The 13,212-nt window shown below is 36.4% G+C and overlaps 1 protein-coding gene across 1 annotated transcript in view; it reads left to right on the top strand.

The window, feature by feature from the left end:
• The window catches only part of COG6 (component of oligomeric golgi complex 6), a 50,049-nt gene that overhangs the window by 17,718 nt on the left and 19,119 nt on the right, over positions 1 to 13,212 (top strand). Inside the window, exons 8-13 of the mRNA XM_042838965.1 lie at positions 185 to 278; positions 4,208 to 4,336; positions 4,446 to 4,537; positions 8,473 to 8,537; positions 10,415 to 10,506; positions 11,919 to 12,036. Of these exons, the coding sequence (XP_042694899.1) occupies positions 185 to 278; positions 4,208 to 4,336; positions 4,446 to 4,537; positions 8,473 to 8,537; positions 10,415 to 10,506; positions 11,919 to 12,036 (590 nt within the window). The remainder of the gene's footprint in view (positions 1 to 184; positions 279 to 4,207; positions 4,337 to 4,445; positions 4,538 to 8,472; positions 8,538 to 10,414; positions 10,507 to 11,918; positions 12,037 to 13,212) is intronic.

Below are 13,212 nucleotides of genomic sequence, written 5' to 3'. Positions count from 1 at the left end.
CAGTTTACAGCAACGTACTGGGGGGAACTTAATTACATGAATACAAACAAGGCCAGGTAGCACATTCTGGAGGCTTCAATTCAAAATCAGAAATCTTTGTAGCCCTTTTTCTTGTTTGTCAGCCTTGTACGAAAGGTATTGCATCGTAAAGAAGGTACTTTTATGTTCTGTTGATATTTTATAGATGAGTGCAGGACTTTGACACAAGAATCATGTGACATTTCTCCAGTTCTCGCTCAAGCTATGGAAGCCTTACAAGACAGACCTGTTCTCTACAAGTAAGTCAGTGTTAATTACCATCTCTAACAGAAATTAGTATTTTCAGCCAATGAAGCTTGAAGACTGCAATGATTTGCAATACAAAAGACAGTGACAATTCAGTCTTCCATCAGATTTGAAAAGAAATAATAAAAACATATTCAAATTATCTAAAATTCAGAAGTTTATTTGACATAGTTGTGATATAGTGAAGGTTGGACTTCTTCAAACTGTTTGCTTTATAAATAAAATGACAGACTTCTTGTTTATATCTGAATTTTTGCTGCTCTCCTTGCAGGGTTTTTCTGTAGAGAAAAAAAAGCCATACAAATCACATGATTGTATCATTTAAATTCCCAAAGTGAAAAAATTGATAAAACACTAATTAGCTTTTGCTGAAGCACTTCTGATAGTGAGAACATTTTTAAATAATGATTGTACAAATCATAATTGCAGAATAACAGAATTCTAGGGGCTGGAAGGGACCTCTAGAGGTCATGGAGTCCAGCCCCCCTACAAAACAGCCCCCCTACAGCAGGCTGCACAGGTAGGCAGCCAGATGGGTCTTGAATATCTCCAGAGAAGGAGACTTCACAACCTCCTTGGGCAGCCTGTTCCTGTGCTCCATCACCCTCACTGTGAAGAAGTATTGGAAGCACACTGGTGCAGAACTTCCTGCTCCAGTTTATGGCTGTTTCCCCTTGTCCTGTCCCCACAGACCACTAAAAAGAGGTTGGCCATGTCTCTTTGTTTTCCACACTAGAAACATTAATCAGATCCCCTCTTAGGAGAATGGAAGACAAGCATAGAATTGCTTAGGTCCATAGTAGGTCCTCAGTTCTTGTTCAGAATTTGAAGTAAATTAAATGATAGTTTGTAGACAACCACGAGGTGGCACTCTAAGAACTGTTTATATTGGAGTGACCGCATACCTGAGGAGGTATTTTACCGTTAGTTCTGGTACATTTAGCCTCTTTGATTTTGAGATTTATTTGCTTCCTTACATGCACTGCTACTACTACTACTGCTGCTGCATTAGGCTGAAGTGAGGGGTTACAGAGCCCTTTTTTTTTTGTTTGTTTTTTTGCAGTCTGTCCTCCAAGTCCTTTCTTACAGCTGCATAGGATCATTCACATTTCATAGGGTTCTTTATAAATATGTTTTGTATTTTCTGCAGTAAATATTTTGTTACATGGTGCTACTTTCAACTTTGTGAAACTATAGTTTCGCTCTTTTAAAGTGACTGAAAACAGCAAAAACTAAAACTGAAGTATATTCTGTTTAAACCCACAGCTGTCTAGTTTAAAATGAATCTGCAGTAGAGACTTTTTTTCCCTAACTTCTTATAAGCAATAATAATGTTACCAAAGTTTAAAAAGAAATAAATGATGGGACAATTTATTTCCTCCCAAAATGGCAAAAGTAAAAGGTGGAACAACATCTCTCTTACCATAGAATAACCACTGTCAAAAGTGCAGTGCTTTGTATTTTAAATCTAAAGATAACTTCAATACTTCTGTACATTCTAACTCCTGAGCTTGAAATATAAAAACTAGGTCATAGAAGAAAATAACTTTTGATTGCTGTTATTCATATAAGTATAAGCTAAACCTAGCTTCCCTTCCAAGTTACTGTCCCAGCATCTGATAAAGGTTGTGATTTGATTGGATAAAAGAGAGAACAGTTTAGAAATAAGACAGCATAAATAAGTAAACAAGAATTTGTGATGTCAATTTTAAGGTGACAGAAAGCTTGTACCCTGGGTGGCCTTTTGAAAACTAAGTACAGATCTGGAAAAACATATTTCACTTTGTTTTTTACTTCGTACTTCTAACAGAAACATGGAAAACTGTTTAATAGATAATAAATGGAGTTATAGCTCAAAGCAGCATTCCTCTTCCATCCTCCACCCTGATTTCCACAGCTTTTCCACTGCCTTCTCCCTCCCCTCACAAATGGTTATTATTACTTTACTGTTTTGTTTTTTTTTTTTTAATTGGAACCGGAGTGAAAAGAGTCTAAATGTTGTTTTCTTCCCCTGAAATAATACTAAATAGTGTGTTTGTAACAAATAATTGTTACTAATTAATTTTTATGCATGTAGGATTTCAGCATTGTCATCCCCTATTCTACTGAGACCAAATTGAAAATGAGTTGTATTTTTCTTTTTTTAAACCAAAATTACCATTAATAACTGTTGAATTCAAATCAAAGGGGTTTTACGATCTCACTCTTACGTTATCCTGCTGTATTTGTAATGGCGTAGCTGATTATTGGGGTGTAGGTTTCGTGGGAAGCTTGACTGCTTTCTCCTAACATCAGAGCTGCAGTGCTGGTATTCCTGGACTATGGGTGGTCAATGGATTCTAGATTTCTCTCGTATTTAACTGCATAAATTTTATAAGTAACGATTGATTAAAAGCTTGTTTTTATCAATCTTTTATTAAAAAACAAACAAACAAACACAGAACATATGTTTACTGTCTGAGTAAGAAAGTACAGTATATGAAGAATACTGAAGAAGAAATTTAAAGGTTCTTCACTCTGCTCCCCGCTTTAATAGTAACTTAGATTAAAAAAAAAGAACAAAAATGAATGATTCATTAAACTATTTATAGTATAAGAAAAATCTAATTGAATTTAACTTGAAACGTGTATGACACAGTGTATTATTTCCCTCTGTATTCTGTCCTTCATGTCTGTTTAATTGTGAGCATGCTACTTATTTAACTTCAGTCAGTGAGTAACATACTTTCTATTATTATTATTATTTTATTTTTGTCTCTGTTCAGCTGCTGAGTGTCGCATAGAAGTGACACCAAGCCTACTCTTTGGCATTTCTTCTGTTATGTTGGGAAAATATGCTGTTGTTTTTTTTCTTTTTCCTCATTGTAGTTTGTGGATCGTGTTCAAAATACTTAAATTCTGTTCTTCAAAAAAGTAATTGTTCTATTGCTTTCTAAATTCCTGTTTCTAACCAGATAAATCGAGGATGTTAGCAGTGTTTAGAATCCATCAGCTGTTATTGTGCTTTAGCCCCAATAGGGAAGTAGCCTTTTCCAAAAATGAGCTATGTGTACTTTCTAGATACCTTCTCTATTACCAGAATGCCATTTGAGATTATGTGGTCTGAGTTCCAATTATCCATGCTTTAAATATGTAACTGAGATTCATTTGATTGACATCAAACACCCATGTGCAGATAACTTTGTCACTGCTAATCCTCTGGTGATCTAGAGCAAGGAGGAAGCCTTGTGTTGTGGCACTGATTTGCTTCTTCTGTCATTCAGTTGTGGACCACATGTGAACAGGAATCCCAGACCTGTCAATACGTAAACATGTATTGTGCAAAAATGGAAATGATTTTTCATTTATTTATTTGCGGGTGGAAGGGTCAAGGAAAAACCACCTATAATTTTTGTTATGTAGAGTCAGTGATGTCAGGAATTTTTGAATGCTGTATAGTAGAAGCACTGATGCAAGTTTTTTAGAACTATAGAAATAGTGACTTCACAGAATCACCAAGATTGGAAAGGACCTACACAATCATCTAGTCCAACCATCCACCCATCACCAATAGTTCTCATTAACCATGTCCCTCAACACAACATCCAAACGTTCCTTGAACACCTCCAGGGTTGGTGACTCCATCCCCTCCCTGGGCAGCCCATTCCGGTGCCTGACCACTCTTTCAGAGAAGTAGTATTTCCTAACATCCAGCCTAAATCTCCCCTGGCACAGCTTGAAGCCATTCCCTCTAGTTCTGTCATCAGTTACATGACAGAAGAGGTTGACTCCCAGCTCACTACAATCTCCCTTCAGTCAGTTATAGAGAGCAATGAGGTCTCCTTGAGCATCCTCTTCTCCAGACTTGTAATAACTGTAAAACTGAAGAGATTAAATGTGATAATGTGAATTATTTTTACCCATTTTCATGTTTTGCTAACAGGTACACCCTAGATGAGTTTGGAACAGCTCGAAGGAGCGCTGTCGTCCGTGGCTTTATAGATGCTCTCACCAGAGGAGGTCTGGGAGGTACTCCCCGCCCGATTGAAATGCACTCCCATGATCCTCTGAGGTACTGTACTGAGAATGTATTGGGAATAATCCTTCTTTTGCCTGTTCACACTTTGAATCCCTCACACTGTAAACACCTGATTCATGCACAAATGTCTGTCTTTATTTAGGTATGTAGGAGACATGCTGGCCTGGCTGCATCAAGCTACAGCTTCTGAAAAAGAACATCTAGAAGCTATATTAAAGCTTGTAACTATTCAAGGTAGTACTTGATTTCAAAACGTATATTGAGAAGTGATAAGGAAGTAAATTAAGAAGCATGAATGGGCTTAAGATTTGAGAGTTAAGTTTTCGTTTTCCCAGGATTAACTTCAGAATATCATATGGTTGCATTTTGTCAGAATTCCTTACCAAAGAAGAATATTTCAAATTGCATTCTTTTCATTTTACTATACTTATAATAGGTTTACACTAAATTTACAAAGAGACATTTTGGACTGTAGCTGAGAGTTCAGAATTGTCCATAAGCTGTAAGTATATCTCTCTGAACACAATATCATAAGGTTGTTTTTTGAGAATTGTTATTCCTTTCTCTGTTCCTTCTATGCTACAAATAAGGGAATTTTCATGTGTCAAGTAATAGGTTTCTGAAGGTCAAAGCAGGCCACTGTAGGCACAGCCGATAACAAATATTTCATTTATTAATGAAACTATAGATTCTCATGTAGATTTCTCAGCAGTTTTTCTCTCTTTTTAAGTATGTTGGACCATGATTCGAGAACTTTTTTTCAGTAGAAGATGTAATGTGATTGGCCTCTACAGCTTCAGCCAGACTTACTAAACAAATAAAATGTTTGCTCAGTTGTAACAAACAAACAAGAGCTTACATTTGATCTGTATTTTTGGTGAGTTTTTCAGATCATGAGTTTTAATTGAGCCCTGATTTGGGATTTGAAGTTAATATTCATTCTCATTTTCCTTATTGCTAGAAATACAGAATAGTTTTTGTAATTAAAGGTATATGACCATGGAGGCTGTTTGGAGGAGGTAAGAACTGTAAATCAAACCGGAAAGAAATGTTGGTTTTTAACCACAATTACTAGAGGAGTTAATTTAATTTACTGGTGGGATCTCAGAGAGACAATAAAGTAGGCCTCATGATGGTTATATGGTAGAGAAAAAAAAACATGATAATTCTGATCTAATGCATCTGCTGTAACTGGGGAGTCTTTCAGGAAAAGTTGGCCACATAGGAGATGGTACTGCAGTTGGCTGTGCTATTGCCCAGTCTTCCATTCTGTTCTGAAGTTATCCCACCTCCTTGTGCAGTGCTTATTTAACTACAGTCTTCTGTTGGGAAGTCAGACTGAGATGCTGTGACCTTCTAAGCAGATACATTTAGAGAATTTTGGCCATAAATTGGAATAAGCTACTTGAGAATACAGAGAATAGAAACATTTACAGGAACAAAAAAAAAAAAACCCAAAAAAATCACCAGATTAAAACTTCTTTCCAAGAGACCAATATAAACAAAATATTCAGTATTGGAAGCAAAAACATTATAAGCAAACATATGTTTTTGTGCTTTGCCATCACTGTCGCCCTACTTTTCAGAAAAGGTAAAGGGGGATTCTTCTCTTCACACTGGGGCCAACGAAGCCTGGAGGATGCATCTGTTAACTATCCCTCTGCATCTTTGGAAAAAATTGTGATGATGAGCACGGTTGTAGGATAAGATCTGTAAGATGTAACAGTACTTAACAGGATACCACTGTGTATAGCAAGAACCCTTAAGTGGGAAGTAAGTATAGCTTTATGGTTCAGATTAAATAGATTGAGATTATATGCTTCGTGTGAAAACTGATCCTAGTCTGGTACTGATGAGTGCATGCAGCGTGTGCTGTGCTGAGAGATTTGAGGTGAATTATCTGTATTGTTGTACAATACAATACAGTCTTCAGGTTGCACAGGCTGCAGCACAAGTTAAGTTAGTTTAACATGTCTATTTAAAAGTGGATATCTTGTTGATTTGTGATTATAGATAATGAGAGTGATTTGCTTTCCAGAGGGCTAATCTTCCTAACAAAAGATAGCTCTGATATAGGCGTTTCTGGAGACTCTTCACCAAAACTGTTTTATTTTCTTTTTCCCTGTTCCCTGTAGAGGGAGACCAAGCAGCTAGCATAGAGTAGATTAGCAATTTTGAAGGTGAAATGTAGGGAAACATTATCTCGCCTATACTAGGTCAGTCAAATGTTTTTTATCTCTAGTTTCACTTTGAATAGTTTTTTGAAGGTGGAACTGTTTTTATTATTTAAAGTCAGGAATCTCTGAGTTCAGATCGCTGTTAAGTCCTTCTTATAAGCCTTATATAATTTCAGAACTATGGAGAAAGTGTTGAATTGCATTGGCAAAATATCTTCCCCCTCTCTTTATTAAAACAAAACGAAACAAAACAAAAGCGACATGTCTGTCTGTGGATGGAGACAGGTGTAGATTGGTCCCAGTGGAAGAAGACCAGAGAGGGAGAGAGAGAGAGAGAGCTGTTCGCTATTTTGACTTGAGAAATAACAGAATCTATAGCCCGTAATGAAGTACTCCTGAGTAACTTGAAAAGCTTTAAAATCATAAGCTTGCAAACATGAGCCCCTGAAAATTTATTTGGCCAAAAAAACCATTAAAATGTTAAGCACTGCGAAATTCAGAATAGGTCAATAATTTTACGTTGTTCTGGACCCGAAAGTGATTTTGCATCTCTTAAGAGTTGTTTAATCTTAATTCGTCCGTGTCACTGTGATTTGCTAATAATTGCAATGCTTATATAATCAATTGTGTTGGAAGATTTCTTTTTGCTAAGGCTAAAATACTCTAATTAGATCTGAAAGTGTATGTGATGGCACAAGCATACGATATACCAAAATTGTAATTCCATGTTCCTTGCTATTTGAACTTGTTTATTTTTGCAGCTAAAATTTCATGCCCAAGAACTTGTTAATGAGTCAGTCTGGTTGAGAAACATGATTGCAGAGATGTGCTTGTTATATTGATGAACCAGAAAAAGGTGGCTGTTCCTACCAAAGAAATATGTAAATTATTAGGATGTGTTTGGGAGTTAGCCGTGATGTAATAGGCCATGAACCTCGTGGTTTGTAATCTTGCCATAAGTATCAATACATAAATATATAAACATATTTTTATGACTGTACCGATTTAGAATGTTGAAGTTCTTAGCTATGACCACTGAATTTAGTTGTTTATGTGGTTTTTCACCTGTCTTGATGTAAAGAGGCAGTCACGCGTCTCTAATCGACAGTTTTTTTCTTTGAGCAGTAATCTCTTTTAGTGTGAAACAAGATCTGTAAAATACAGCTTCAGGTTGCCTGATTTTTATCACAGTCAGTTTGTTTACTGTTCATTGCATGGGTCCCATCTGAAGATGAACTCCTGTTGACAAGTTTTAAATTAGAATTAAACTATTGCTGTCTCCATAAATCTATTCCGAGTCGTTACTGAAGTGAGAGCTTGAAGATCTGTTGCTTTCAGTTTGATTGATTTATGACAGTGCTGGTTGCCATGCAACAATTAATTTTGTGTTTCATGATAAGACAGGGCAATATTCTCTTTCATATATAGTTTGTTCTCTGATAGATTAGTTTCAACTGCTGCTAGGGAGGAAGCACTTGCTAATGCTGTGGTACACTACAGTGTGAAGGTACATATGTGATGTAAGTTGTAACAATGCCATGAGCATGTCACTGTCAGACATATATTTGCAGTTCAGGCCTTTCATTATGGGAGGTACTGTTGCTTCTAAGCATCTCACTCCCCCCCTTCCTTTATTTTTCCTTTAGCTGCAATAAGTGCTGATGCTGAGCATCACTGTGACTGTTTCTGGGTAAAACATTTTTCTTCCAATTGTTCCTTCTCTCTCGAATCCCCAGGCACTGTGTTGTGCTGGGAAGCAATTGCATAGCAGAAGGTAATGAGTCTTCAGGACTGTTTTGTCATGCAACTATTTCTTAATGGTTAGATTTGAAGTTCAGTGGAAGTATAAAATAGTCTTGTGAAGAAAAGAACATGCTGTTCATAATATTTTTTATGGAGGAGTAGCTCTTACATTTGTTTATTTGTTTTATAGTCTTGAAGAAAAGAGAATTAAATTTGCATAATCTTAGTATGTGCTTGCATTCACTGTAGGTGTGGAAGAAAATATTCAAGAAGTAGTTGGGCACATCACTGAAGGTGTTTGCAGGCCTCTAAAGGTATGGGATCTTGCTTTTCTTAGTACTCTAAATATATTAAAACAAAATTTATTCTTTCTCAGAACATTTCTACAGTGTGTTGTCATTTTCCTTGGTTAAGACTGGATTCTCAACTTAGAAAATTATAATGCCCTTCAAAATTAAGGGTTCTGTAGTTCATGGGAGTGTAGTTAGTGGTCTGATTGGAAGTAGTCATACAGTGAGAGGTGCTAGGATACTAAATCTGTATCTTGATCTGTTTTGCTTTTCCTCAAGTTCAGTGGTACTTACCTGCAAAAATGTGCCTTTGGGATAAGAATATGGGAACAGATGTAGTTGGCGAGATGGAAAATCATTTTAAAAACACTACCCTGTTTTTAGTCATAGCCGTGTTATTTTCTTAAAGGATGTTGAAGATCTGTGTCAAGATTGTTCTGCAGAATAGCTTCCTCAACTGTTCATGGACTTAATAAGGATTTACTGAACCGTAGCTACAGTCTTTGTATTTAATAGACCTCAGTAGATTTTTCTTTCATGAATGTGTCAAGTTGGTATAAAATGCTGGTGTTCATGACATACCTAGCAAGAGGGAAGTGCACAGCTTAACTTTTTGAAAAATCAGTTCCTGTTCATTTTGTTTTGTTTAGTAACTCCAATTCTTGTGTTGAAAGAAACCGTGAAAAATTGTTTTTTAGTGAACATCTTTTTACTTTTCTCTGGACCATTTTTAGTTCTACAGCATTCTTTAAGATTTCTTCAGGCTCTACTCTCTCCAAGGGACTGTACTCAGTAATATACCCCTGTCCAAATATCCTTCTATGCAACACTGAAAGTGTGTGTGTGTGTGTATATATGTATAAAATTTCATATTCTTCTGTACATACATATGAATTGGAGAATAAAGTACGACTGAATGTTAAAATTAACTTTGTGCACTGAGCTTTGCAAATCAGTCCAAAATTATTCTTCATTTTTGGTCTCAAACTTGGATGCAAAAGGAATTTTAGTTGATTCTCTCTGCAACTGGCTCTGCCAAGAAGGCACCGCTGCACACTGTGCTCCACTGAACAGCAGACAAATGACTTGGAGATTGGATGGTGATCTGTATGTAGCCCTTTCACACATAGGCATGTGGGAGAATAGTGCAGTGATAAGTCACTGACTTTCACTGCTTCATAAGCGCCAGAGCTTGGCCTTGGGACAGCTTTTTATGAGTGAATTGAGACTGTGTACCATGGAGACAAGACATCAACTGTCCAAGTGTGAAGAAATTCAGCACTGTTTTGGTCTGTGTAACCAATATCTCCTGGTTGAGATAAACAGTCAACATAGCTGCTTGTTAGTTATGAAAATATCCTGTTACATACTGGTGGCAGATATGTGATATCTCCTTTAAGTAAAGGAGAGATTAATTCAGACGAAATATTGTCTTTTGAGTAAAATGCCTAATGCTTTGAATATTCCAAATTGCTGCATGAAGTTAAAGATCAGTGGTTATAGTTTAGGGATTCTGCTGTTCTTTCTCTGTTCAGTGCTGAGAAGAATTCCAGTACGTACTGGTGTTAATCCATAAAATGATCTCAGTATTTTGAAATTTTCAATAACAAGGTGCAACAAAAGCCTATAGGGGAATATTTGGGGGCAAGGGGATTATTTCATTTTATTTTTTAAGAATTTTTTAAGAAACAGCTGCTTGTTTTCTACCCAGAGACTTAGCAACCCCAGAAATACTTCGGTTCAAGCATAAAGTTACAGTTAAGTGGGCATCCTCTCTTGCTGGGTTTTTTTTTTTTTTTCCATTTAATTTGTTTCTCAAAAGTCAACGTCGTATTATACGTAAAATGATAGAGATTGTCTTTGAGAATGTATGACTTGAAGAATGTTTGCTTATTCTGCAGGTTAGGATTGAGCAGGTGATTGTAGCTGAGCCAGGAGCAGTTTTACTGTACAAGATTTCTAATCTTCTCAAGTTCTACCACCATACAATCAGGTATGCAAAGCTACAAAATATGTTAAGGATGTCTTTCTTTTTATTGTAAATATAATGGTTAGAATAGTAGAAAGGTTTTTCTTGGCCTTAGACTTTGTTGTGTACTACACAGTCTGAGAGAAATGTGCATGACTCCAAGCAAATGTCATTTGTCTGTTGTCACTCCTCAATTCCTACAGAGCCTGCTTTGGAATATAGCAATGATTTGAAAAATACAAAAGGAATCTTTTATTACTTCTCTATCTGGATGCCAATAATATGTTAAAAAACTCCAGTGAGCATCTAAGGTCAGGTCAGCTATCTCTTTGAAAAGATGCTAGAATTAAATTCTCTCTAGAAGTTCAGTTTTTTTTCTTCCCTAGATACCTGTGTTTGGATACCACTTCTTCTGATTGTGCACTTGCATTTTCCTGTTGAAAAGATGCTTGCTTTATTCTGTATCTTGCTGTTCAAGGTTTACCAGTCATCTTCCAACCTTTTAAGTGTCCCTAAGAACAGTGAAGCAGGAGAAGAATCAGAATCACTGCTGTTTATAGATAGTGGCGTTTGCAGTAGCTGATATTGGTTAGAAAGGGCAATAGCAGGAAAATGTTCCTCCATAACCATGTACAAAAATGCTGAGAATTTGGGTCACTAGTGCTATGATTTTAGCTTATGTTCAGTATTCAGGTATTGGATGGAATGAGATAAATGGTTCTTGGGCATCTGCTGCTGCATTTAAATTCTGCCAGTGTGATGGAACTGCAGCTCTGCTAGAACAGATAGGGGACTTTTTTTTCTTTCATAATATTGAGCGAAACATATTTTATTCCTATTCTTATTGTCAAAACAGCTGTAAGATTTTTTGCCGTCATTTTTCTGTCCCCAAAGCCTGTTTCCCAGTAGTTATAAAGCAACTGAAAATGCAGTGTTAAAATGAAAGGTCTGAGGCAGTCTTACCTGTTACTTTTTTTCCTGTAAGCGATGTATTGTTTAAAGTTCGTTGAAGTACCGCCTGTTAGCTGAATAATTTCCTCTGTATACAGGAAGTGTGTCCAATTGATGAAAAGAAAATCCAGTTTGACATATAACCCATTAAATGCAACAAGATTCTGAAAATATCTGAAGGATTCTGAAGATCGGGCAACAGGAATTAGCCCTGTTATGATGCAATGACATTTTTATCTGACGTTTTTGTAGCTTAGAAGTATTTTTGCTTTAGACAAAAGTGCTAAACTTTATACTTAAAAGTTGTATCCGCTTGATGGTGTGGTTAATTGTGCTTGTTCTCACAGTCATCTTAATACGCATATCCTGAGGGCCAGTATGGCTGTTCTTATAATTCCTACATTTTCAACTTTGAAAAAATTGCGTATGAAATGCTTCTAAAGTATCTGACCTTGTCATGTAGTTAATCTCTATTTTGTTTTCAGTGCTATTGTAGGAAACAGTGCAGCCACACTACTGACTACGATAGAAGAAATGCATTTGTTGAGCAAGAAGATATTCTTTAACAGCCTGAGTCTTCATGCGAGCAAACTAATGGACAAGGTTTGTTTCAAAATGATGCAGCTTTCATGCTTCCAATCTCATGCTTTCATTTTCCTTTTATCTGGCAAGGTTATTAGATGAATGGCTGGTTGTTTTTTTTTTTTTTCAATTTTTCCTAAATTTAATTTTTTTTTTGTTTTTGTTTCTATGTGCTGGCTATAGAATTCCATAAAAAAGCCTGCACATCTGTGTTTTAATTCTTTTATTACTGTTAGTAAATATGGCTAGAAATAGCATTATTACCCACATTTGTTTACAGAGCAGCAGGGCAGTTTACACAGTTGTAAAATCTATGACAAACAGAAAAATTAATTGTGAAATTTCCCTTAGTGCAGTAAAGCGGGGTCAGCTAATTGAGCTAGATAATTTGTATTGAAGCATCATCAGATCAGTAATTAATTACTCGTGTGAATAATGCCTTTTTTGAAGTTATGCAGTAAATCCCGAAATGGCAAGCTGAGTAAAAGGAAAACTTGACTTTTTCTGCCTTCTATAAAACCCACAAGCATTGTTGCTGTTAGAAGCAGAATATACTTTTGTTAACTAGACAACTGTACCAAAGCCAGCGGTGCTTCCCTGGTATCTTTTCTTCTCCTGCTGTTTGCTTTGAACTTCATTTCCATGAACTTCTCGTTGTTCAGTACCTGAAACAGTTCTTGTTAAGCTCTCCTTGCTGTATTCATAGCCAATTGCAATTTAAGTTCAGCTTTCTGAGGCCTGAGCAAAGTAAAAGCAAACTGTTGGGCTGCATGTGTAATCACTATGGGATGGTATTGTAATCCTCTTTAACTTCATAGAATCAGTAGGGTTAGAGGGGACCACTATGATCATACAGCCCAATCATCAACCATGTCCAACTGTTGACCCACCAAGTCAATCCATTTGTTGTGTTGGCAGGGATTTAGTTCCCCTTCCCTCAGTATCCAGTCTGGATGTGACTGGCTGTGGACACTGCTGTTATTTTATAAAAGGAGTCAAATTTGGGTTTCATGATTTTAAGTGATGGTGGTTGTACTGCTTCCTTCAATGGCACCTCAGTGCAAGTCATTCAGAATAATGAACAGGCATACCAGCCTACCATGTGATGTAAGAAGTACTGGTTATTCTCATAAACACAATTTCAGATTTCATTTACAAAATGACAATTTTACATAGCATATATACACTCAAAAACTC

The sequence above is a fragment of the Centrocercus urophasianus genome, unplaced genomic scaffold (assembly GCF_019232065.1).
Source record: "Centrocercus urophasianus isolate 14NV4802_14NV808 unplaced genomic scaffold, USGS_Curo_1.0 seq_9, whole genome shotgun sequence".
In the NCBI taxonomy this organism is placed as follows: Eukaryota; Metazoa; Chordata; class Aves; order Galliformes; family Phasianidae; genus Centrocercus; species Centrocercus urophasianus.
The sequence above is the reverse complement of the archived record's forward strand: the minus strand, read 5'-3'. Positions and strand labels throughout refer to the sequence as shown.